This window comes from Neoarius graeffei, chromosome 2 (genome assembly GCF_027579695.1).
Source record: "Neoarius graeffei isolate fNeoGra1 chromosome 2, fNeoGra1.pri, whole genome shotgun sequence".
NCBI lineage: Eukaryota > Metazoa > Chordata > Actinopteri > Siluriformes > Ariidae > Neoarius > Neoarius graeffei.
The window spans coordinates 18,135,248-18,162,786 of NC_083570.1; the positions used below are offsets into that span (position 1 = coordinate 18,135,248).

The 27,539-nt window shown below is 41.3% G+C and overlaps 1 protein-coding gene across 1 annotated transcript in view; it reads right to left on the reverse strand.

The window, feature by feature from the left end:
* Positions 1 to 27,539, reverse strand: part of mdn1 (midasin AAA ATPase 1) — a 149,334-nt gene that overhangs the window by 95,670 nt on the left and 26,125 nt on the right. The window contains exons 16-28 of the mRNA XM_060913949.1: positions 26,336 to 26,547; positions 26,132 to 26,235; positions 25,887 to 26,031; positions 25,571 to 25,781; positions 23,603 to 23,750; positions 23,387 to 23,494; positions 16,659 to 16,810; positions 16,232 to 16,410; positions 12,445 to 12,653; positions 12,168 to 12,314; positions 8,584 to 8,725; positions 8,336 to 8,470; positions 1,929 to 2,067 (exon numbers count right to left, since the gene is read on the reverse strand). Coding sequence (XP_060769932.1) covers positions 1,929 to 2,067; positions 8,336 to 8,470; positions 8,584 to 8,725; positions 12,168 to 12,314; positions 12,445 to 12,653; positions 16,232 to 16,410; positions 16,659 to 16,810; positions 23,387 to 23,494; positions 23,603 to 23,750; positions 25,571 to 25,781; positions 25,887 to 26,031; positions 26,132 to 26,235; positions 26,336 to 26,547 — 2,031 coding nt within the window. The remainder of the gene's footprint in view (positions 1 to 1,928; positions 2,068 to 8,335; positions 8,471 to 8,583; positions 8,726 to 12,167; positions 12,315 to 12,444; positions 12,654 to 16,231; positions 16,411 to 16,658; positions 16,811 to 23,386; positions 23,495 to 23,602; positions 23,751 to 25,570; positions 25,782 to 25,886; positions 26,032 to 26,131; positions 26,236 to 26,335; positions 26,548 to 27,539) is intronic.

Here is a 27,539-nt window from a genome sequence, read left to right on the forward strand (position 1 = left end):
TCTATGTGTCAGCCCTGTGATGACCTGGGGACTTGTCCAGGGTGTACCCCGCCTTTCGCCCGTAGTCAGCTGGGATAGGCTCCAGCTTGCCTGCGACCCCGTAGAACAGGATAAAGCGGCTACAGATAATGAGATGAGATGTGCTCATTCACTACCGACTTTAAACTCCAGCCATCGCCAATTGCATGGATTTTTGATGCCGTTTTCCTTGGCAAATGTTTTTGACATCGTTGGTCTCACCGTCCTCCCTCTGAACGATGTCCCTCCATGACACGGACATCCCGCGAAATTCTCCTTTTCAAAACCGTTGATATCGAAAGCATGTTTAAAGAGCACAAGATTCGCGCCGTGGTTTGTAAGCATGGCGCAAATGCCGTAAACCGGTCTGTCATTGTCGCAAAAGAAACCTACCCCCCCCCCCCCCCCCCCCCCCAATTTTTATTGCAAAATTAGATCCCATCTCATTCTCATCATCTCTAGCCGCTTTATCCTTCTACAGGGTCGCAGGCAAGCTGGAGCCTATCCCAGCTGACTACGGGCGAAAGGCGGGGTACACCCTGGACAAGTCGCCAGGTCATCACAGGGCTGACACATAGACACGGACAACCATTCACACTCACATTCACACCTACGCTCAATTTAGAGTCACCAGTTAACCTAACCTGCATGTCTTTGGACTGTGGGGGAAACCGGAGCACCCGGAGGAAACCCACGCGGACACGGGGAGAACATGCAAACTCCGCACAGAAAGGCCCTCGCCGGCCACGGGGCTCGAACCCGGACCTTCTTGCTGTGAGGCGACAGCGCTAACCACTACACCACCGTGCTGCCCTGCAAAATTAGATGATTTACTAAAATGATATTTTTGGCAGCCAAATTTGCGGAATTCCGCGGATTTTTCACAGCCCTGAAGAACTGTTATGATTGGCTATCATGCTCTCACCAGCGATGTTTTGGCCAATTACATTGTAGAGAACACGTATTCTACCGCGAGACTTAGCGAGACTAAAGATGGCGAAAATGTAAACATGTAACATCGTCGTACGCTTGAGTATCACGAAGGAACATACCCCAACCCCCCTCACTGAAAAAAAAAAATCTCAACGGATTTGGCATAATATCGATTTTTGCTCAGCAAAAGCGGAAATCCGCCGAAAAGCGGAAAACTCTCATCCCTGGATTTGTTATATGATCTCGAAAACTACCCTTCAGTCGAGTTCGCCGACATCTCGAGCTATCTGGTGTTGCAGACGTCCTTCTACACCGCGAAACGCATGAAAGACTTTTTTCTACGCGGCTGGGTAAAGGACCTCGGTATCAAGTCGCTGCCGAATGAATCCTGGATTGTTTTTGCCCGTGTAAGCTTTTTTTTTTTCCTGCGTCTTTACAACGAAGCGCTGCAAGTTGAAGTGGAAACAAACAACACTTCGTTTATCTCTCAGCTAAATCATTCACAAAGATCATCAGAAACCCCTTTAAACGAGACGGAGAAGAAGAAGTGATCACGGCGCGGGCTGGGGAAGAATTTTGTCGCCACCTTCATGAGGAGGAAACAAAGAAACAGCTGGCGACTTTAGCGCTTCGTGACTTAAAAAAAGTACCGTGAAATAACGACACGCAGCGAGAAAAGCACTCGGAAAACACTGAGGACGTAGCCGAGAGGGAGATACAAACCTGCAAACTCGAGCGTGCTTCGATTTCAGCGAGAGCCACCTTTTTGTGAGATCCTGTGTTCGTTCACAACGCAAGGCATTTTTCATGCGAGCAAAGCACCTTTGTACAAACGCTTGGTCAGCGGAGCTTTAGTAGACCACCAGCTAAAGTTCTGAAAAACTCATGAGGCGGATGTGACGTCACGTGAGCTTGGATTGTATTTCTAACAGCGTCGGCAGTCGAATGCATTTTGTGACAGGTGATAAGATTTTTACCCGGTATCGCCCACCAGCAGGACGGACTCTCCAAAACGGAGCGCGCGGCCCACCAGCACAGCAAGCCTCCTCATGCCTTGGGTCCAAACCACATGGCCAAACTCTTCAGGCATGCCAGCAATGGTAGCCACAAACGGACCTGCCAATCACACACGGACACAGCTTAGTGACGGGTATAATATGAAATTTAGCGTCAACCAATGACAACTTGGCATTCATTTAACCCATGAGGGTTCAAGTTAGGGGTCTCGTTCTACCAGAGGTGGAAAAAGTACTGAAAAATTGTAATTAAGTAAAAGTATCTTTACTTTGCTTAAATTCTACTCAAGTAAAAGTACCCATCTAAAAATCTACTCGAGTAAAAGTAAAAAAGTACTCAATTTAAAAATGTACTTTGAGTAAAAGTTACTTAGTTACTTTCAATTATTTGATGTAAAAAAAAAAAGAAAGGACAAGTCATAAATCAAATTGTTTTTAATTAACTATTAGTCCACATAACCTTTTACAAATAACCAGGTACAAGTGGCATAACTTGTAAATTCTATCATCCATTTTTTTCTTTACTGACAAACGCCTGCTATTTTTATGCATACTTATATATAAAAAAAAAAGAAAATCTCCTTCTCACCCCCGGCGGGGGGGTGGTATCCATGTCATCCTCAAGCTCGGGTCCTCTACCAGAGGCCTGGGAGTTTGAGGGTTCTGCGCAGTATCTTCGATGTTCCTAGGACTGCGCTCTTCTGGACTGAGGCTTCAGATGTTGTTCCTGGGATTTGCTGGAGCCACTCTCCCAGTTTGGGGATAACTGCCCCAAGTGCCCCCACTACCACGGGGACCACGCAACCCTTGACCTTCCACATCCGTTCCAGCTGCTCTTTCAACCCTTGATACTTCTCAAGTTTCTCATGTTCCTTCTTCCTGATGTTGGCGTCAGCTGGGATCGCCACATCTATCACCACCACCCTCTTCTGCTCTTTGTCCACCACTACTATGTCCGGTTGGTTAGCCAGGATCTGTTTGTCAGTCTGGAAGCTGAAGTCCCACAGAACCTTGGCCCTGTTGTTCTCAGCCACCTTCTGTGGTATGGCCCATTGGGACTTGGGTACTTCTATTCCATACTGGTTGCAGATGTTCCTGTATACTATCCCAGCCACTTGGTTGTGCCTCTCCATGTACGCTGATCCAGCTAGCATCTAACACCCTGCTGCTATGTGCTGGACTGTTTCAGGGGCTTCTTTGCACAGTCTGCATCTTGGGTCTGATCTACTCTGGTAGATCCTGGCCTCTATGGCTCTTGTGCTTATGGCCTGTTCTTGTGCTGCCATGATTAGTGCCTCTGTGCGGTCTGTCAGTCCTGCATTATCCAGCCACTGGTAGGATATATATATATATATATATATATATATATATATATATATATATATATATATATATATATATATATGTGTGTGTGTGTGTATATATACAGAGTCTACCTGTAATGTGCAATTTTTCTATACTTTTTCACGGTAGATAATGCAAATAGCCCTCTGTATTTAATCCTTCGTTTGTCTAATTTGCATTTCAGTTTTATTTGTTATCTGTTTGACATTTTCTTGCTACTGTAACACATGAATTTCCCTGATGTGGGGTGAATCTAATCTAATCAAGCCACTAAAGCAGACTTACTAAATGACACATACAGTGGGGCAAAAAAGTATTTAGTCAGCCACCAATTGTGCAAGTTCTCCCACTTAAAAAGATGAGAGAGGCCTGTAATTTCCATCATAGGTACACTTCAACTATGAGAGACAGAATGGGGGGAAAGAATCCAGGAAATCACATTGTAGGATTTTTAATGAATTAATTGGTAAATTCCTCGGTAAAATAAGTATTTGGTCACCTACAAACAAGCAAGATTTCTGGCTCTCACAGACCTGTAACTACCGTATTTTCCGGACTATACGTCGCTCCGGAGTTTAAGTCGCATCAGCCAAAAAATGCATTATGAAGACGAAAAAATATATACGTCGCACCGGACTATAAATCGCACTTTTTTGAAGGGTTATTCTATCCATAGAATCTGTGATTGTATCTGATCAGCGGCGCGTGGTTACTGCGCGACTGCATTGTTTATTTAATAAACGAACAGCTGAGCAGTGATAACGCGCCCTTTGCCCTGTAAGTAGCCTAGTCTGATTATTTTAAATATCTACTACTATCTTTAATACTATCACTATCGTTATTACTAATAGCCCATATTACTATTATAACTAATATTAGTAGCCTATTACTGATGCATTAATCAGTTTGCTTTTAGAATATTTTTACCGGTAGGGCTTATTATCGCCCCATGGCTCTTTCATCTGTGTTATTAAAGCTGTAGTCATCATCGAGGAGTGTCATTCTTCATTTTTGTCGAATTTTATTTCATCAAATCAGAGGTCAAGTAGGCTATAGGTATATCATCTCCAAAGACAGGTACGGTAGTAAAAACAACCGTCTAGTGAAAAAAAAAAAAAAAAAAAACAACAACCGCTTTTAAATCCCCTACTTAAATCCTTAAAATGAGTCATTTAACTCATGTCTTGTGTGATCTGATCTCCAATGGTGAAATAAACCGGTTGTGATGAGTACAGTCTGTTATTTTAGAAGATAAATGTAATATATAATTTAATATATAGACTAATAAAAATTAATATTTTATAATATAATATCACGACATATTACTGTCTGTAACTGTTTGTCACTAAAGCGTTTTCTAAGATCATAATGTCTGATATTATTATTATTATTATTATTTTACACACACAATAAGCGCATGTGCGTAAAGTTATAGTAAACCATCCCCCGCCTTTTTTTTTTTTTTTTGAGTCGCCGGACCCACCCACCTCCTGCGTTCCGGGACCTCCCACTTCACAAATTAAGCACTGCCTAAAATCATTACATAACTTATTTAAATAACTATAGGCCTATCATTAATAATAAAACACAGGTCAATCAAGTTTATCAAGCTGATGATTTCACTCCAAATCAGCAAATCCATTGAATTCCTCATCCTCGGTGTCGCTTCTGAACAACTCTGCCTCCAGCGGCAGATGAAGCGCCGTTTCCTCTTCTTCTGCGTGGCTGTCGTCAGACTCAGCATCAGCTCCAGTTATTCCGCGGTGAAAAAAAAAAAAAAAAACATATATACGTCGCACCGGAGTATAAGTCGCATTGCCAGCCGAACCATGAAAAAAAGTGCGACTTATAGTCCGAAAAATACGGTACTTCTTTAAGAGGCTCCTCTGTCCTCCACTCGTTACCTGTATTAATGGCACCTGTTTGAACTCGTTATCAGTATAAAAGACACCTGTCCACAACCTCAAACAGTCACACTCCAAACTCCACTATGGCCAAGACCAAAGAGCTGTCAAAGGACACCAGAAACAAAATTGTAGACCTGCACCAGGCTGGGAAGACTGAATCTGCAATAGGTAAGCAGCTTGGTGTGAAGAAATCAACTGTGGGAGCAATTATTAGAAAATGGAAGACATACAAGACCACTGATAATCTCCCTCGATCTGGGGCTCCACGCAAGATTTCACCCCATGGGGTCAAAATGATCACAAGAACGGTGAGCAAAAATCCCAGAACCACACAGGGGGACCTAGTGAATGACCTGCAGAGAGCTGGGACCAAAGTAACAAAGGCTACCATCAGTAACACACTACGCCGCCAGGGACTCAAATCCTGCAGTGCCAGACGTGTCCCCCTGCTTAAGCCAGTACATGTCCAGGCCCGTCTGAAGTTTGCTAGAGAGCATTTGGATGATCCAGAAGAGGATTGCGAAGTAAAATACGTGGTTCAAAATGTACTTGAGTAAAAGTAAAATTACCCATTTCAAAAACTACTTAAAAAATTACAAATTACACACACAAAAAAAATCTACTTAATTACAGTAACGTGAGTAAATGTATAGTTAGTTTGTTTTTTTTTTCTCTTTTATCAGACATCTAGTTTTTGGGTTTGTTTACCTGACATGTTTCGACGTACGACTGTCGTCTTCCTCAGAGTGTCACCGGATGTTATTGGTGACGCATCTTTTATCAGCTGATGTTTCTGAAGGCGTGGCCTTCCTGTCTGGATTGACAGGTCGGTCACGCCTTCTACTGTCTGTTTGTCCCCTGCAAGATGGTACTCCAGGTATGGGAGAGCATGTATGCTCCCTCATCCCGGTTGATGGTCCTCGGGCTTCGCTTACGGATCTCTATGGCCTCCCTGATCCAGCGCTGATGTTTGTTATCTTCTGTGCGGATGACTCTGGCATTCCCCTAGTCCATAATATGATTTTCCCTTTTGCAGTGATCTGTTATGGCTGACTTATAATTTTCCTGTTGTGCCTTTTCCTTTATTGCTCAGGTTTGTCTTATAGCTGTCTCCTTTTCGCACTCTTTCTTATGTTCATTTTTTCTTGTGGTGAAACTCCTTCCTGTCTCCCCAATGTAAGTTTTATTGCATGATTGGCATGGAATCTCATATATGGTGTTGCATCTGTTGTCCGGATGTATTCTGTCTTTGGGATGAACCAGGATCTGACGGAGTGTTGTGTGTGGTTTGACAGGTGTGTTAATGTTGTGTTTCCTCATTGCTCTTTGAATGCATTCCGTTATTCCTCTGATGTATGGTAATGTAACTACTCCCCTGTGTTCTTGTTTGTTGGTTTGTTTTTTCTCTTTCTTCTGTGTTTTGTTGTTCTTAACCTGTTCCGCCCCTTTGGATATTGCCCATTGTGGATATTGACATGCCTTCAGTGCGTGTTGTATATGTTGTTCCTCCTGTTCTTTGTCCTGTGGATCTGTAATTATTGCTGCGCGTTCATGTAATGTTCTGACTACTGATATTTTGTGCATTATGGGGTGTTCGGAAGTCCAGTTTAAATATTGGTCGGTGTGTGTGGGTTTCCTGTGTACTTTTATTTTGATATCCCCATCTTCTGTGTGATGTATTTTTAAGTCCAAAAATGCTATCGACTGCTCCGTTTCTTCTTCATGCGTGAATTTTATATTGCCGGTATTGTCTATGGTGTTGAGATGGTCGGTGAGTTGTTGAGTGTGTCCCCTCTTCACTTTTTCCAGTATGTCATCCACGTAACATTTCCAGAGTGTTGGCCTGTATTCTGCTGGTATTGTAGTGAGTGCTTTCTGCTCCAGATCTTCCATGAAAAAGCCGCACATGATGGCTGATAATGGGTAAGGCAGCTGGGCCATAGAAGGTTCACGCTGCACGCTGCATGCTGCACACTACACGCGTGTAAAGAAAAGTGGACAAACGTAGCATGACTTGCTCTGGGCCATAGAACGGCGTTCACGTTGCACGCTGCACACTTCACGCGTGAAGCGTGAAATGAACATGCACACTTTTTTCTAGGCGTGAAGATGGAAATTCCAGTCAATGCATGCGGTCACCGCCGCGCCAGCCAATCAGAACGGGTCTAGGGAGATAACGCTATGCTTTCAGGGGAAAACTTCAGAAAAAATATAATTGAATGGTATAATTGAAAAATAGTTCTTCATCGGGATTGTCAAGCAGATTATAGAATGTTCGGTGAAATTCACCACGGGTTTCTCTCAGAAGGAAGTGTTCTCGGCTCCAAATTCTGTTCCTTTTTCTCTTCCTCTGTCTCAGTAAAAGCAGAATGAGGCAATCGTCGTCATCCGAAGAGTCCATATTGTTGGTTACTCGATCAAAGTAGAACAGACGCAACACGTGAACATCCAAGCATGAAGTTTAATGGCCCAGGGTCCGGTTCTTCACGTGAACGTGTAGCGTGCAGCATGCAGCGTGCAGCGTGAACCTTCTATGGCCCAGCTGCCTTACAGACAGTAGAAGGCGTGACCGACCTGTCAATCCAGACAGGAAGGCCACGCCTTCAGAAACATCAGCTGATAAAAGATGCGTCACCAATTAACATCCGGTGACACTCTGAGGAAGACGACAGTCGTACGTCGAAACATGTCAGGTAAACAAACCCAAAAACTAAATGTCTGATAAAAAAGAAAAAAAAAAAAACTAACTATATTTAATATAAGACATAATGAACGTAATCGAAATATGAGTAAATGTAATTCGTTACTTTCCACCTCTGCTTTCTACTGATGGGAACAGGAAATAATGGTACTCAGGAGTAGAGCAAGCAGTCAGCACGTCACCAGTTGTGTCTCAAGGTGGTGAAAAATAAACCAGAACCAGGAGTGGGGTTCGGGTGGTTTTTTTTTGTTTCTGAATGTACAGCAGACAGACAGACAACGCCCTTTCAATCCTGTACAGTTACTGAACGTTTTGAAAAATGCGCGAGACAGATTTTCTCCGTCCGAATGCATGAATGTTTAACGGAAAACTTACAGAGAGGAACCTGGTTCAACAGTGTCCTGGGCTGAACTTACTGAACTGCGTGGAGACCTGAGCCTCAGAGAACAGTGCGTCTGGGTTTACCGTCCTCTTAAAGTGCTTCTCCAGGATGTTCTGGATGGTTAAATCCTCCTCCGGCTTACGGACACGACCCGCCAGAAGCATGTAGCCTGATCATGACAAAACGATGCAGATCATTTAAAAAAAAAAAAAAAATATCACCAGAGGAATTACGAGTCGAATGAATACGGATTTAGACACAAAGCGAGAATTTCATGGTTACCGTCGTTGGCGAGATGCTGCAGCCAGTCGCGTGAGGAGTCTGTCTGTTCTTCCAGCCTGTAGCGCTCGGCCCATCGAAACAGATCTCGGAGCGTGATGTAACCGTGCTTGCCGGCGAACACGCTGGATCCACGCCGCAAGGACTACAACACACACACACGCAAAAAACGTCTGAGACAAAGTCATGGAAGGCAAAAGAATCCACTTTAACGTAATGTCTCGAATTATTAGCTCATCCGGCGTCCACAATTCGGTTAAATCCTATTTCCTCCGTCAGTTCTCCACGGATTTCCGTTCCGACTGTTCCACACAAAAAAAGTGTCAATTTTTTTTTTGCTAACGAGTTACCAGAATAACAGCTTTCCGAGGCCTCTCACGAGAACAGATTTCTCATCCCGTTCCAGTTCTGGTCGATCTCCTCATGAAGAACAAAAAACTCAGTCGTTTGTTTGTTGATTTTCAGTTCAATCCTATCTCCTCCCGGAGTCCTCAATGGATTTCAGTTCTGATTGTTTCATTTGAAATAACTAGACCTTCTGCGCAACGCCTGGTCGTTGCATTGCCAATTTTTTGCGAACAAATTAATACAGTGGTGCTTAAAAGTTTGTGAACTCTTCAGAATTTTTCTGCATAAATAGGACCTAAAACATCATCAGATTTTCACACGAGTCCTAAAAGTAGATAAAGAGAACCCAGTTAAACTAATGAGACAAAAATATTATACTTGGTCATTTATTTATTGAGGAAAATGATCCAATATTACAGATCTGTGAGAGGCAAAAGTATGTGAACCTTTGCTTTCGGTATCTGGCGTGACCCCCTAGAAACATTTGCAGTAACTGTTGATCTGAGGAATTTTAGCTCATTCCTCCATACAGAACAGCTTCAACTCTGGTATGTTGGTGGGTTTCCTCACATGAACTGCTCGCTTCAGGTCCTTCCACAACATTTCGATTGGATTAAGGTCAGGACTTTGACTTGGCCATTCCAAACCATTAACTTTATTCTTCTTTAACCATTCTTTGGTAGAACGACTTGTGTGCTTAGGGTCGTTGTCTTGCTGCATGACCCACCTTCTCTTGAGATTCAGTTCATGGACAGATGTCCTGACATTTTTCTTTAGAATTTGCTGGTACAATTCAGAATTCATTGTTCCATCAATGATGGCAAGCCGTCCTGGCCCAGATGCAGCAAAACAGGCCCAAACCATGATACTACCACCACCATGTTTCACAGATGGGATAAGGTTCTTATGCTGGAATGCAGTGTTTTCCTTTCTCCAAACATAACGCTTCTCATTTAAACCAAAAAGTTCTATTTTGTTCTCATCCATCCACAAAACATTTTTCCAATAGCCTTCTGGCTTGTCCATGTGATCTTTAGCAAACTGCAGACGAGCAGCAATGTTCTTTTTGGAGAGCAGTGGCTTTCTCCTTGCAACCCTGCCATGCACACCATTGTTGTTCAGTGTTCTCCTGATGGTGGACTCATGAACATTAGCCAATGTGAGAGAGGCCTTCAGTTGCTTAGAAGTTACCCTGGGGTCCTTTGTGACCTCACTGACTATCACACGCCTTGCTCTTGGAGTGACCTTTGTTGGTCGACCACTCCTGGGGAGGGTAACAATGGTCTTCAATTTCCTCCATTTGTACACAATCTGTCTGACTGTGGATTGGTGGAGTCCAAACTCTTTAGAGATGGTTTTGTAACCTTTTCCAGCCTGATGAGCATCAACAACGCTTTTTCTGAGGTCCTCAGAAATCTCCTTTGTTCGTGCCATGATGCACTTCCACAAACATGTGTTGTGAAGATCAGACTTTGATAGATCCCTGTTCTTTAAATAAAACAGGGTGCCCACTCACACCTGATTGAAAACACCTGACTCTAATTTCACCTTCAAATTAACTACTAATCCTAGAGGTTCACATACTTTTGCCACTCACAGATGTGTAATATTGGATCATTTTCCTCAATAAATAAATGGCCGAGTATAATATTTTTGTCTCATTTGTTTAACTGGGTTCTCTTTATCTACTTTTAGGACTTGTGTGAAAAATCTGATTGTTTCTGGTTATATTTATGCAGAAATATAGAAAATTCTTTCAAGCACCACTGTAATTCGGTCAACTTAACACAATTTTCTTCTGACTAGAATTGTCTGTCCTCTCTCGTTTATCATGCGAATTCAGTTCTGACTCGTGTTTTGGGTCGATCTTGCCTCGGGGAACAAAATTTAGTCCTTTGTTGCTTTTCCTGTTGTAAACAATTTGTCGTGGAGGTTGGTCCTCGCTCACGTCGCCACGGTTCAGTTCTGGTCGTCATGGTTGTTTTGATGGCAGGCCGGATGAGCTGCTACGTCCTTGACGTTCTGGTCTGGTCTAACCAGGACCGTCCATGGTTATACCCAAGATAATTCGAAGCGGCAGAGATTTGTTTCATCGTAAAGCTTTTGACTAGAGCCACAGACTCTAATTAAATGACCGACATCTGTTTGTTTTTCCTCAGTTCAGATTCAAACAAACAAAACACGTCATCGGTTCATGAATCGGACCAGAGAGGGCAAACAAAATGAAAAACCTGTTCAAATCTGTCAAAACTCCGGAGTCGGACTCAACGCCTCAAGCGCCGGAAGCTCGTCTCTGGTTTGATGAGCCGCCTTCAGCTAAACAATTTACATAAATACGTGTGGCTGGCTACAACAAAGAAGCCACAACGTTTTGCGTTAGAAAACTAGACTGACTTTATTTGTCGACTGGCTCCAGTTATACTCTTACAGTACCCCCCCCACCACCACCAAACAGCTTGATTTAGTCCCTCGAAATACTTTTCTTGGTCCATATCCGATTCCGAGCCACTCTAATAGACAGCTCCATCACTCTGATCATTCGTTGAAAAGGTCTTTCAACGTTCTACGTTCCGTCGACTGCAGCTTATCCTTCCAAATATATGATTATCGATATGACCTCCACCGAGGAGGTTCTGTTTTCGGTGCAGTTTGTTTGGAAGCAGGATTGCGTGAAACCTCCCAACTCGATTTCCATGAAACTTGATGGAAGGGTATAGCACCGGTTATTTTTTCTCTCTTTCGCCAACATTGTGAGGTACGGTATTTGGCCTTTTTTTGCGGAAATATGCGCTCGAAAACGGCATAAAAGCCAATAAATGGAAGTAAAAGTTCATTCGTTTTAAAAAAAACATAACCGATGTAGAAATACGATGACTCAAAATGACCATCCACATTCACAGGTCCTAGTAATCCTCCGAGATAAACACGTAGGCGCGTAATTCTAGAAATATACCCAGACCTATAAATAGTGTTCGCAGTTGCAGAACTACATCTCGTCGAACTATTGTTCTTGGCGGAGGTCTGCGCTCTCCGAGTGCCTTTCGAGGCACTGTGATTTTTGTTATCGCTGCAGATTAGTTTTCGATGAGCAAATTCATCGTTGGCTAGCTAGCTTTATTGCACAAAGGAAGCAATAAACAACCACTAGACAGGCTTTCATGTGGACAAGAATGGGTGTAAAGTCGTCTTTAAACCCTGGTCGTGTTCACATCACATCACGTCACGTCCGAGGCCCTCACCTGAAGGTTCTGCATGACTTTGACCAGTTTGGTGCAGTAAGATGGAGGAAGGCTGCAGCGCTGATGAAGGATGGTCTCCAGCTCCTCACTGGGTAACTCGTCAAAATGCAGCTCTACAAAGCGATTCCTGAATGCCCTCGACAAGACCTAGAGCAAAACAGGAAGTAGGTATGATATTGTAATAGCATAAGAGTATACATTAGGAAAAAAAAAACATTCACCAAAAGCCCATTTGTTTTCAGTACGTTTTATAATTATTTTTAAACACTCGTGGTACCTTTCTGCCACCGTAGAGACCTGGGGGATTCTGGGTAGCAAAGAGCATGAATCTTGGATGTGCTTTCACGACTTCCTGTGTTTCGGCGACGAAGAGCTCCCTGTTGTCATCTAGCAGCCTGTTCAGGGCTTCGAGGACGTCGGTGGGGGCGAGGTTCAGCTCGTCAAGGATGATCCAATAGCCTTTCCGCATGGCATCGATCAGGACGCCTGAGGGGCACACGGACAATCCTTTAGCTGTTAAATGTCTAGATCGGGGCTTTTCAAAGTGTCGGGCGCGCCTCCCCTAGGGGGCACCAGAGTTCTTCAGGGGGGCGCAACGTGAGGAAAAATAAACCAGAATAAAGTTACTATTGCAGACATTTAGCGAACTTCAGCTAGCCTTTGCCAGAGACAAAATGGATCGATTTTTAGTACCTAAAGCTACAGTGAGTGAGGAGACAGAGTCTGGGCCAAGCAAAAAAAAAAAAAAAAAAGAAGTATGACCACGATTATTTAACATTTGGATTTTCATGGACTGGATCTGAAGATGCTCCACTGCCACAGTGTGCTGTCTGCCAAGAGATGCTAGCTAACAATGCTATGAGATGTTTAAAATGTGCAAAAAAAAAATGTTTTAAAAACGCACAGATGTTTAAAATGTGTAAAAAAAAAAAAGATGGTTTTAAAAAGCACAGATGTTTAAAATGTGTAAAAAAAGATGTTTTAAAAAAGCAGATGTTCAAAATGTGTAAAAAAAAAGATGTTTTAAAAAAGCAGATGTTCAAAATGTGTTAAAAAAAGGTGTTTTAAAAAAGCAGATGTTCAAAATGTGTAAAAAAAAGATGTTTTAAAAAAGCAGATGTTTAAAATGTGTAAAAAAAAGATGTTTTAAAAAGCACAGATGTTTAAAATGTGTAAAAAAGATGTTTAAAATGTGTAAAAAAAATGTTTTAAAAAAGCACAGATGTTTAAAATGTGTAAAAAAGAGGTTTTAAAAAAAGCACAGATGTTTAAAATGTGTAAAAAAGATGTTTAAAATGTGTAAAAAAAGATGTTTTAAAAAAGCAGATGTTTAAAATGTGTAAAAAAGATGTTTTAAAAAAGCAGATGTTCAAAATGTGTAAAAAAAGATGTTTTAAAAAAGCAGATGTTTAAAATGTGTAAAAAAAAGATGTTTTAAAAAGCACAGATGTTTAAAATGTGTAAAAAAAAGATGTTTTAAAAAGCACAGATGTTTAAAATGTGTAAAAAAAGATGTTTTAAAAAAGCAGATGTTTAAAATGTGTAAAAAAACGATGTCTTAAAAAAGCACAGATATTTAAAATGTGTAAAAAAAGATGTTTTAAAAAAGCAGATGTTTAAAATGTGGAAAAAAAGAGGTTTTAAAAAAAGCACAGATGTTTAAAATGTGCAAAAAAAGATGTTTTAAAAAGCACAGATGTTTAAAATGTGTAAAAAAAAAGATGTTTTAAAAAAGCAGATGTTCAAAATGTGTACAAATAGATGTTTTAAAAAAGCACAGATGTTTAAAATGTGTAAAAAAGATGTTTAAAATGTGTAAAAAACGATGTCTTAAAAAAGCAGATGTTTAAAATGTGTAAAAAAGAGGTTTTAAAAAAAGCACAGATGTTTAAAATGTGTAAGATGTTTTAAAAAAGCAGATGTTCAAAATGTGTAAAAAAAGATGTTTTAAAAAAACACGTTTAAAATGTGTAAAAAAGATGTTTAAAATGTGTAAAAAACGATGTCTTAAAAAAGCACAGATGTTTAAAATGTGTAAAAAAGAGGTTTTAAAAAAAGCACAGATGTTTAAAATGTGTAAAAAAAAGATGTTTTAAAAAGCACAGATATTTAAAATGTGTAAAAAAAGAGGTTTTAAAAAAGCAGATGTTTAAAATGCGTAAAAAAAGATGTTTTAAAAAGCACAGATGTTTAAAATGTGTAAAATATGTTTTAAAAAAGCAGATGTTTAAAATGTGTAAAAAAATGTTTTAAAAAAGCAGATGTTTAAAATGTGTAAAAAAGATGTTTAAAATGTGTAAAAGATGTTTTAAAAAGCACAGATGTTTAAAACGTGTAAAAAAGAGGTTTTAAAAAAGCAAAGATGTTTAAAATGTGCAAAAAAAAGATGTTTTAAAAAGCACAGATGTTTAAAATGTGTAAAAAAAAGATGTTTTAAAAAATCAGATGTTCAAAATGTGTAAAAAATCAATGTCTTAAAAAAGCACAGATGTTTAAAATGTGTAAAAAACGATGTCTTAAAAAAGCACAGATGTTTAAAATGTGTAAAAAAAGATGCTTTAAAAAAGCAGATGTTTAAAATGTGTAAAAAAAGATGTTTTAAAAAGCACAATGTTTAAAATGTGTAAAAAAAGATGTTTTAAAAAGCACAGATGTTTAAAATGTGTAAAAAAATGTTTTAAAAAAGCAGATGTTTAAAATGTGTAAAAAAGATGTTTAAAATGTGTAAAAAAAAGATGTTTTAAAAAGCACAGATGTTTAAAATGTGTAAAAAAATGTTTTAAAAAAGCACAGATGTTTAAAATGTGTAAAAAAATGTTTTAAAAAAGCAGATGTTTAAAATGTGTAAAAAAGATGTTTAAAATGTGTAAAAAAAAGATGTTTTAAAAAGCACAGATGTTTAAAATGTGTAAAAAAATGTTTTAAAAAAGCACAGATGTTTAAAATGTGTAAAAAAAAAGATGTTTTAAAAAGCACAGATGTTTAAAATGTGTAAAAAAATGTTTTAAAAAAGCACAGATGTTTAAAATGTGTAAAAAAATGTTTTAAAAAAGCAGATGTTTAAAATGTGTAAAAAAGATGTTTAAAATGTGTAAAAAAAAAGATGTTTTAAAAAGCACAGATGTTTAAAACGTGTAAAAAAGGTTTTAAAAAAGCACAGATGTTTAAAATGTGCAAAAAAAAGATGTTTTAAAAAGCACAGATGTTTAAAATGTGTAAAAAAAGATGTTTTAAAAAAGCAGATGTTCAAAATGTGTAAAAAAATGATGTTTTAAAAAAGCAGATGTTCAAAATGTGTAAAAAAATGATGTTTTAAAAAGTACAGATGTTTAAAATGTGTAAAAAATCGATGTCTTAAAAAAGCACAGATGTTTAAAATGTGTAAAAAAACGATGTCTTAAAAAAGCACAGATGTTTAAAATGTGTAAAAAAAGGTTTTTAAAAAAGCACAGATGTTTAAAATTGGTAAAAAAAAAAGATGTTTTAAAGAAGCAGATGTTTAAAATGTGTAAAAAAAAGATGTTTTAAAAAGCACAGATGTTTAAAATGTGTAAAAAAAGTTTTAAAAAAGCAGATGTTTAAATGTGTAAAAAAAAGATGTCTTAAAAAAGCACAGATGTTTAAAATGTGTAAAAAAAATGTTTTAAAAAAGCACGTTTAAAATGTGTAAAAAGAGGTTTTAAAAAAGCACAGATGTTTAAAATGTATAAAAAAGAGGTTTTAAAAAAACACGTTTAAAATGTGTAAAAAAAATGTTTTAAAAAGCACAGATGTTTAAAATGTGTAAAAGAAAAAAAATAAAAATATGTGTACAACAACCATTTTTTTTTAAATAAGAATGGAACATTAAGTATAGCAACAACAAAAATTGTAAGGGGGGGGGCGCTGTTTATTTGCTCTCTGAGGGGGGGGCTGACTCTCCCACACTTTGAAAACCCCTGCTCTAGACCGTATGACTTGTCCTTAATATGACATAAAATCGCCTGGAGTCCGTGTCCTCTTCGACCAAAACTAGATACTGGCATTAAATTATACTCTATTATTAACACGATCGAATCAAACACCTTCTTTGAAGACGAGCTTCCCGTGCTCGTCGGACGAGTAGCAGCCGATGTACTCCTGGATATCCGTGTGCTCGTGGTTGTTGATCCTCACACACTGGTTCCCCGTGGCAGCTGCTAGCCACCTGACCAGGCTGGTTTTTCCTACCGATGTCTCACCCTGGATCAACACTGGGTGGATGCTGAACATCAAGAAAACACAAAACACATTGCGGAATATTCAGATTGACTGACCCTGTAGACTTGTAGAAAATATGACAAGAAATGCATAATGTGTAAAAGTTTTCTATATAACCAAATAAACAGAAAAAAATGTATTGGGATCAATAGCTAGATTTAAAAAAAAAAAAAAAAAAAAAAAAAAGGACATCATGTCCACTTCAGGGGACACAATTTTCAAGAAGGGCGTGGAAGTGGATGGTGTTATTACCCAGCAGCCACCACACGGGCCAGGTCTCGGAGGTTGAGGCGCACAGATGGAGTGAGGATGTAGCTCGGGTCGAGCGCTGGGTCCATGTCACCCTGACTCAACCAGTAGCCCTCTATCTGCAGGCAGCCACGGGCCCGGGGCTCTGGGATTGGCTGGACAAGAAGGTCAAGATGAAATTCACAGACTTGACAACAATGCATCGGAAGCATAAGTTTTTCGAATTTCAGTTCCAAACACACGCTCTCCTGTACTGTCCAAGTACCGAGATTACAGCTGTAACTCTACTCTTTGTTTGCAATCACGTGACTTTTCGCCTCCTGGTTCACTCCCGGTATCAAAGACGGCGTCTAAGCCAAGTACGCCTCCGTCGTCATCTTGGGGAAAACATTGTACATCTGACTAAGGGCAACTGCAGTCATTTTTAAACTTTCTTAATTAACATGTTGTTCAATTTCGGTTTTAGTAACCTCATATCGTGACTCGTATTGGCAACTAATTGCGATTAAATATTATACTGATCGGCCTATTCGGTTTTTAACCGTGTCGAACTGAGTTCGTCTGGTCCGCTTCAGGCGTCGCTCATCCACGTGATCTTCACGAGACGTCGAGTGTCGGTGCCGCCATTTTGAAAACTGTTTTCCAAACGAAACGTTGCACAAAAACGAGTTGAAATGACGATTATTGCCGACTTTTTTCAAACTTTCTTGATTGCTGTCAAAGCAAACAAAAACTTCCCACTTGATTACGCCAGCATTCGAAAGACGGCGCGTGCGTCTTTTGACAACGTTGGTCGCTTTGACTGATGCTGTACGTTTTCCTTCCGCCCTACGATGTCTCGACGAATCCGTTGCTTTGACGTGGCGCGTTTCAAAACGCTCATGACTTGCTATCGCAGTGACAAAATGGCTATCAAAAATGCATTCCTATATTTAATAAAATGAGATGAATAGAATTTATAATAATAATAATAAAAAATGATTAAAAAAATAATAATTTGCCTTCAGCTCCCCTTTAAAGTGAATGTAATGCCTTTAAACCCCACTTCTTTTCCCCTTGTACAAAGCAACAGACATTAGATTGATTAGCCATGTGTTTTCGAACCATAGCTGATCCAAAAGGCCATAAACCGACAGAAAATCGATAAGACTAGCCGATTTCCACAGAATCTGTGGAAGATCCCGAAGGTCACATACGTTAACAATTCAGGTATCAATTTCCTTCATGTGCACAGAACAGTCTCGATATGGAATCACGTTTTGGAAAGAATTCTGATAGCGACTGGGATCCTTATACATCGGATGAACGGGCAGATGATTATCAAGGATATTCCGGAGTAAATGGTTCTCTTTTCCAGCCCCCAGAATGAGAAACTGCCAGTTCACGACTAGGGATGGCGAAAACTAAAAAAAAAATCTTGACTGGCCACCGAGCCTCATTAGCCGGTTAACCTATGAGTTTAAACAGGGATGCAAACGGCGTGCCTTTTGGCGGATGCCGCCTTTTTCACGGCTGAATCGTGCAGATCCGATTTTTTTTTGGGGGGGGGGGGCGTTGGAGTGTCTGAATAATTTCATCAGAGTAAATTCTGTATATAAGCAAATGCCGTTACAGTCCATGAAACATAGGAAGTATGAGTATGAGAAGAAAACAGTAAATCAGAAAGCTGCGCACGTTTTCGCGGAAGCTGTGCAAACGTGCGCAGCTTTCTGATTTACTGTTTTCTTCTCATGCTTCCTATGTTTCATGGACTGGAATGGCATTTGCTTATTTAGTAATTTTAATACAGAATTTACTCTGATGAAATTATTCAGACACTCCAACGCCCCCCCCCCTAAAAAAAAAAAAAAAAAAAATCGGATCTGCACGATTCAGCCGTGAAAAAGGCGGCATCCGCCAAAAGGCGCGCCGTTTGCATCCCTGTTTAAAATTCTAGAATTGGAATTATTAGAAACTATTCTAAATCTAACCGCGAGCATCCGCACATTCAGTCCCAGTCGCTGCCCTGCACTCACATTACCTTTTCTACAGCGCGAAACATTTAGTCAAACGCAGCACTGATGTCGAGGGGTTTGTATTGGAGCGGAGGACAAATGGCTCCAGCTTAGAGACAGTTTCAGTTGGCCATGATGGCGTTGAAAATAACGTCAAGTGCTAGAAGAAGTACATAACATTCAGTGATGGGAATAACGGCGTTAAAATAAAGGCTGTTATAACGCCGGGTAATCTAATTAATTAGCTACAATCGTTATAACGCTGTTACCAATATCAACACGCCGTTACTGCATGGTATTGAAGTTGCTCTGAAGCCGTCACCGACTTGGCTCACAGGCATAAAAGCTGCGTTTGTCACTCCCCCTCCAGACACCGCTGTCATTTCATTCTCTCCCCTTCCCTCCAAAAGTCGGCATCTGCGCCTTTAGTTTGTGTGGAGAGATATGATCTGCAATAACATGCATTGTTGGCTACAGACCGAAACGTACTTTCAGAATGCACTGGCCAAGGCAGGACTAAACTCCATGTGCCTTCTAATAATAATTTAAAAAAAAAAAACAGAATAGTAATTTGTAAGCTAAAAAGCCTGTGTCTACACTTTTCTTTCACCGAGTGGCAGCTGTCTTCAACTGGGGCAGGAAGGCGGGACATGACTGAATGGGTGTTTCTGATTTGTCAGCTGTCGTCCTTACATCGCATGGCATGCCCCAAGCGTTTACAACACAGAATTCCAGGTTCTCCGCTCCAAAATCGGCAGCTTCAAAACAATTGCTTTTCTTTTTTAACAGACAACCAAAAAAAATTTAACCGGTTGACGTTGATTCGGTCAACCACCGGTCAAACGGTCATCGGTTAACATCCCTATTCACGACAGTCTTCCTCTGTAGCGCGCGCGACATGGAGAGATCAGAATTCCAGCTTGTAATGCGACAAAACAGGACGAACACTTTTGCAAGGCACCGTAAACGTCGTTACACTTGGTGGCAGTACGACACTGAAACTTTCTATGTTTACATCTCTGCAGCGACAAACTATTTTCATGGTTTCTTCGACGGTTTGTTTTCCGACATCCAAAACACAAATAAGAAAACTCGCTGAACATGTTTTTAGACACGTCAAATTATTTGAAGTACCTACCTTGGACAAAACGATCCCTGCAAAACATGAGCACGTGGACTCTCGAGTCCTTTGCGAGCCATTTTTCATGGCGTCTTTGAGATATTTCTCATCCTTTCACCCTTGTGAACGACTTCTTTAGGTATCCTAGAATACCTTTCGTCTTTTTGTCGATTTGATGGGTTTGAACATCCCAAACACAGAGCAACAATCTGCATATTCGGAGGCGAAAAACAAGGCGCATCGCTACCGGAAGCGATTTCTTTGTTTGCAATAGACTTCACAGACTGCCTTCTTTCTCAAGGCTTTAAAACTCAGAAATGTGAAGGAAGGACGACATAAATAAACGCACCCCGCAGCCTCGGTGCAGGGATCCCAGCAGTAATTGAAAAAAATAGAGGAATGTAAGAAACTATCAGCAGGGGTCAAGGGGGCTGCCTGAAGCTGTTGAGATTTTAACATTTAAAGATGCTATAGAACACATTTTTACATAAATTTAACATAGAAAAGCAACAGAATTTAACAATAATGTGTATCTATTTGATGGTATATTTTGTAATCAATGACATAAGTGGCAAAAAAAATTGTTATTTAGCTATAAAAATTAGATGAAAATGTAGCTTTGAAGAATATACTTCTTCTAACCCGGACACTGTTCCGCTATCTCTTTTATGGACGATATCTTTTTTCCACGACATATTCAAAGCTGTGAAATTGTAAATAAGAAATCCGAGGAAAAGGGGGGGTCTGGGGGGCACAGTCCCCCAGCATAAGCCGTTTTCGCTACGTTCACACTGCAAGGCTTAATGCTCAATTCCGATTTTTTTGTGAAATCCGATTTTTTTGTGAGGTCGTTCACATTAACAAATATACGCGACTTGTATGTGATCCTCAGTATGAACGAAAAGCGACCTAAAAGTGTTCCGCATGCGCATTGCAGGATACGACGACGTCACACGCAGTGAGCATGGCCAGTGTTTACGGAAGTAAAACCGCCCGGTTGCGGTATGACTCATCCAATCTAGCTTGAATAGCTGCATCCCCCCAAATGGAAATCAGCTCCCTAACCTCTGCGTCCTTCCATTGAGAAGATTCAGAACCTTCACAGCCCGAAGCGTCCCTCGCATTGATGTCATGCGCAGGGGCGCAGATACGTTTTTTGAACTGGGAGGGACAAAAAACTGGGGGGGGGGGGGGGGACAAAGCTGCCAGCAAACCAACCCCAACCCCGATATGCCTGTCAAACTTGTTGTTAGTAACCATAGCAACCAAGCTCGAGCTCGCAACCTGTGCAGTCTGCGCAGCTCAACCAACCAAATATCAGTCTTTGTTTTGTTTTATGTGAGTTGCTGCAACTATGTACACACTGCCGTGCACCTCAATAAACCGAATGGTAATTAGTCTTTTGATTTTTCCGTGAGGTTTGCCTTATGCAAAGAAAGACAGCATAGACATTTTTTCCTCCCTATAAGTGGGGGGGACCGAACGAGGTGAATTTAAATCTGGGTGGGACGAATCCCCCCCTCTATCTGCGCCCGTGATTATGCGCCATGTTGTTGTAACTTTTTTTGAGAGACCCGCCGCCTACTTCAGCGCAGAATAGTGACGTTTGTGGCTTGTTGATGACGTGTAAGTCGGATGAATGCGACCTGGCGGTTCAGACTGAAGTCGCATATGAAAAGATCGGATAGGAATCGGAATTAGGACCACATATCCAAACGGCCTGGGTCGGATTTGAAAAAATCGGATCTGTGTCGTTCATATTGTCAATAAAAGATCGGATACAGGTCACTTCAGCCTGCAGTGTGAACGTAGCCTTCAGGTGTTATATGGTATATTCTGAGCATTTCCTGCAAGTAAAAAAACTGATCTCAACAAGTAAATATTTGACTAGTCTTGGTCTTCATTTTGCCATATAAAATACCTATCAACAGTTTTCTCTTTTAAAATGAAAGATCCATGTAAAATACCTTGAAATATCTAATAAGTGCCTATGTATTTTATATCTTAATCAAAATAAAAGTTAAAAAAAAAAGTGTGTAAATAATTTAAAGAAATGTTAATAAAAGAAAACTTTGATAGGCGGCAGCACGGTGGTGTAGTGGTTAGCGCTGTCGCCTCACAGCAAGAAGGTCCGGGTTCGAGCCCCGTGGCCGGCGAGGGCCTTTCTGTGTGGAGTTTGCATGTTCTCCCCGTGTCCGCGTGGGTTTCCTCCGGGTGCTCCGGTTTCCCCCACAGTCCAAAGACATGCAGGTTAGGTTAACTGGTGACTCTAAATTGACCGTAGGTGTGAATGTGAGTGTGAATGGTTGTCTGTGTCTATGTGTCAGCCCTGTGATGACCTGGCGACTTGTCCAGGGTGTACCCCGCCTTTCGCCCGTAGTCAGCTGGGATAGGCTCCAGCTTGCCTGCGACCCTGTAGAAGGATAAAGCAGCTAGAGATAATGAGATGAGATGAACTTTGATAGGCCTTTCAAAATGACTTTGTGAAAAATCATGCTCAATATTTAAGTGAGAGATACCTGTTGTCTTCCAAATTACACTTAATTCTTGTATTATGTCCTGGCTTTTTCCAAGAATCTCTCACAATGTCTCTTGTCTACAGAGCAAAAGTTTAAAAAAACTAATGTTTCTTATCTAATATATTATTTACATCTTTTCTTTTACTTCTGGCTCCTTCTATTCCTCTTTGCATCACTCCCAGCTATTTCTTTCAATTCATCTTTCAGTAAGGCTATTAGTTATTAGTTCGATAGTATTTGCATTCCTCTATCAAAGCTATTTACAAAATGCTCATAGTCTGTCAAACAGCATCTAATGAAAGTCTTTTCATTTTCTTTTCTTTAACACCATCTCTTTCAGTTTTGCAAACTTGTTCTTTTTCATCTTTTCCTTCAGTCTGTCTGTGTGTTCTTTTCTAGCCCTCTTTGCATCTCTCTCAAACACCTCCTTAGCTTTCCTTTTTGATGGCATCTTAACTATGTCTGATCTTGCACCCTGTAAGTACAGAATTCACGTACGCGGTGCCAGGTCACGCAATAGCTATTTTTAGCTCTGTCATGCACGAGTCGCAGTCAAGACGTGTTCCACGCTCAGCTGGCATAAAACTCCGCGAGTCCGGCTGTATTGAGCCGCCGGTCTCATGCAAGGCGATTAAAACCGACTAGACCCCTCCCAATGATTTAATGCAATAATTTAAGACGTTTTGTGAAGATGATATTTTTCGCGACAGAATCTGCGGAAATTTCACAGCCCTGCATATTGAATTAAGTTCAACGCATTAGAAACAAAAGCACGAACGGAGTTAAAACACATTTTCTAGCAAAAGGGCGCAGCCATATTGTTTTCTCGTTCTATCGCGTACAGTCTCGCGGTATTTACATCAATTTAACTTCCGAGTGTTCCCGAATGTCAACGAGAACAAACGAAGCTGACAAAAACATCGCTAAACAAGCAAACCAAATCAGAATGTATCCTGCTGGTCATTTTACTTAAACATATTTTTAACGGATATACAAGAGATTAAAAAAAAAAAAAAAAAAAACACCACTTTGGCTAGAAAAATAGCGGAATTCCGCTAAATAGCAGACGTCCGGGATCCCTGCTCGGTGACCTGTTACCTGTTTAAGACACTTGAGGTTTCCTCCCAAAATGTACTGGTGCACTAATTTCTCCACGAGAGGATGGGAACTGCGGTCCAGCTGTGTTAGAAAGCTCAAGCAAAAACCCTGTAGACAGACCAACACACACACACTTCAGTCAGTTTGTGCCGTCTATATCAAACGGTGAGCCGGTTTTATGTTTTGTCGCGAGTACGAAGAGACAGTGTAGCTCACCTCGTAGAGAGAACGCTGGACGCTGTAGCAGGGGTTAGCAGCGACGTACTTGAGAGCACGGCACAGTGTGCGCAAGCTGTAGTGAGGTCGGTGTCCGGTGCCGTCCACCAAGCGCGAGTTCGCCTCCTTGCGAACGGCCAAATAAAAACTGCACAAAACAAATAGAGTGCAACACTCCAGATCAACAACAAAAAAAAAAGGAGACGTTTATCCAAGACATTTCATACTGTACAGTATATTCGCAAATAACGTACAGGATTAAACAGTTCAAAGCTGTAAATGTGGTTTGCAGCATATTGGCTAACTTTTTTTTGAGCACTTGCCACATGTATCAGGCCCATACATGACTTAATTTGGTGGTGGGTCATTCACTTGTATACACAGTTGTGGTCAGAAGTTTACATACAGTGACATGAATGTCATCTCGGATATGAATGGGATTTCAGTAATTTCTCTGAACTGTTCTTTTTCTGTGGCAGAATGATTGTACAGCATACATCTTTAATTAATAAAAAAAAACCACACACACCAGAATATGGTGCACAAGTTTGTTTTCATTTTCTTTGGGCTTTCTGAAATCAACACAGGGTCAAAAATGTACATACCCTCACTTAGATTATTAATTCGGAGGTGCTGAAACTTCCAAAACGTCTCTTATCTTGCCAAGGCCGAGGTCTCTTAACTTCCTGTTAGTGATCAGGACTGGCTACAGCTGGTAGCTTCTCTGCTGTGCCTTCATAAAAAGTGTGTGTTTACAGCACTCGTTGGATTGACCGACACACAGTAAAATGGGAAAGTCCAAGGAGCTCAGTGCAGATCTGAGAAAGAGGATCGCAGATGTACACAACTCCGGAATGTCTCTTGGAGCCATTTCTAAACAACTGCAAATTCCAAGATCGGTTCAAACAACTGTATCCAAGTTATTGTGAGGTGTAGTCAGTTTGCTTCAAGAAAACCCAAACTGTCACCTTCAGTTGAAAGGAAATTGGTTTGGATGATCAGGAACAACCTGGGAACCACCATGGCACAGCCCTGCCATGAACTGGAAGCTGATGGATCACTGTCTACAGTTCAGATCATCATGGACCAAGAGGCTACTATCCAAGAAATAACCCCCTGCTCCAAAATTCACACCTTCAAGCTTAAGTAAAGTTTGAAGCTGGCCACACGGACAAAGAAAAAGCCTTCTGGAGGAAAGCTGTATGGTCAGATGAGACAAAGATTGAGTTGTTTGACCACCATGTACAGAGGGACACTGTACCAGCTGGTGGTGGTGGTAGGATCATCATGCTCTGGGGCTGTTTTGCTGCCAGTGGAATGTGGATGGAACAATGAAGGAGGAGGACGACCTCAGGATTCTTCAGCATGAACCATCAGAAACTTGAACACGACTTGGGAGTTACAACAGGACAATGAACCCAAACACGCATCAGAGCTGGTTGTGGAGGATAAAGCAGGCTAGCATTAAGCTTCAAACAAGTCCTGACTTCAACCCTAGTGAAAATATATGGACCGTGCTTATAAGTCGAGTCCATGCCAAGAAAAGAAGAAAACAAAAATTTAATTGAACTCTACCAATTCTACCATGAAGAGTCGTGAAATATCCAACCAGAATTTTGCCAGAAGAGGCATTTTACCCAAATATTCGGTGTGCTGTATGTATAATTTTCTATGTAATTAGGTCTAATAAAAACGATCGCTCTCCACAAGCGGCCCCCGCCCGAAGTTGACACTCGCCGATTCCCGTCGTTTCCGGTTTCGTTTTGCAATGGCGGCCCCCGGCATGCACGAGGAAGGAGCTTTTGTTGAATATTTCTTAGATTTTACATGAATACTTGGTAGGAACCCGTCGTTTTGACCATGCTCGCTGAGAAAGGCGAGTTTGAGGTGATCTTGACTCGCCATTCTATTTCACAACTCGCATGTGGTTAAACTACACGCTGGGTTTGATTCAGTGCTGTTACGAACCTGATGATTCCATGGATGGTACTTCGGTTCAGGCTGAGTCCTTTGAGGTAATCGGAGACCAGGACGCGTAAATCGGCCTCGCTCTCCAGCTCTTCTACGTACAGCTCGGTAAACCTGTTGCGGATTCCCAGAGGCAGGTTCCTCTTGCCTACGTCGGTGGCCGGGTTCATGCAGGCGAACAGGCGGAAGTCGGAGTGCCGCACCAGGGGTTCTGCGTGCACAAATTCGTACACGGCAGCTCAATAACAGGGTGACGGATGTGCGGCTCGGAAGCCCAACTACCTGAAGGACCTGTGACATGTAATCGAGCTCTCACCTGTATCTCCTCGGTCCAGCAGCACCAGAGACCCAGCGCTGCCCTCCAGCAGCCCGCTCAGACACTCCAGGGTCTCGGCTGCAGCCAGATTGATCTCATCAAGCAGGATCCACTCTCCCTTTTTGACCGCCTGCGCCAGTGTACCCTAAACACACACACACACCATGTGAACACATCCCTAAATATTCCACATCTCAGATTTTATACTGTGCTTCCACAGGACAGATGTGCTCTGTGCTTTTTACCTCGACGAAAGCAAACACCAGCGCTGATTCCCGAGCTCGGATCTGCTCCTGAGTCTGACTGAGTCTCAGAGCGAGCGCCTCCCACTGCTGCTGCAGCAACGTAGCTGATAAACACAAAACACCCATGCATGCATTTGTGGCTTCCCATTTCCATTCACATACTATATAAACGCATATGGCTTAAATGGAAGAATGGACGGTTACCATTGGGCTTGTCCTGCAGCTCCTTGGTGAGGGCCGACTTGCACACGTGGTCCATGAGCTTGAGCAGATCCTGCCAGCGTTTGCCACGAAAGCAAGTCTGGACGTGACCCAGGAAGGTGATGTTCTGCTTGCGCGAGTACGTCTGAGAGAACAGATCCTCAAACGCCTCGCGTAGGGGCAACAGGATGAGCCTATGATCCACGGGTTTGTACCTGCCACACACATCAGTCCAACATTATCAGGTCTCGACATTAAGGACTGCCCGATTGCCCAGGACAAGTGGGATATGTCCCCGACATGGCAAGTTGGAATGAGAATATATAACGAACTAGCCCCACAAAAATTAGGCTTTTTGATCTTTTATTTCAGTTCCTAAAAGCGTCCCTCACTACGTATCCGCCATTACGTCTTGGGTGTTTTCTTCATCTCGCTTTCATTGACTGCTTAGCAAGTTATTTTAATATCCCCCCACTGTTGTAGTATGGTAAGCGTACTGTTTACAGACCCCTTGTGCATGACGTCATGCATCACGTGATAATTACAGCTGGGGTCAGACAGACAGTCTTTCATGCACGCAAGGCTTAATCTGTCTTCAATACGGTTGCGCTGTTTTTGCTTGTTCAAACAGAGAAAAGGCGTTACCGTCTCCCCGCGATCAAGAAAAAATGTTAAACGGAAGCAAATGCTTCAAGAACAACAAGGAAATGAGCGGTTAAAGAATACGAGGAGCGGAAGCTCAGCCTGAAAACTCCACAGAAATTCACGATTGTATTTAAAACGCATTTTACAAAAACAGAAAGTCCAAAGTGAGGATGGAAGAGTTTGCTGAAGAATCTCTTTTTATTTTTTTTCTGCTCGCATTCGAGTTCGCTCCTTCATGAAAAAGTGTTTGATTTTCTTACAGGTGAAGCCGCTTCCTTATTCGACACAGAAAACCCAGATTGGTTTCAAACAACTTGGGCATAAAAAAAACTCAGCAAGGAGCGACATGCGCGATAAATCCTGAAAGAACAGATTAAGAGCAGAGAGAGCTGGAGCCTTGTTTCTGTTATCAGAGGAACGCAGTCCTGTGCAAAATATTTATATATAGGTTTTTTTTTTAATCATCCACCTTTAGATGTTTTTAAAAAAAAAAGCCGTGCTGTTTCATGACAGACCGGCTGCACTGATTCAGTTACAGGTTGCCAAGTCTGTATAAAACAAC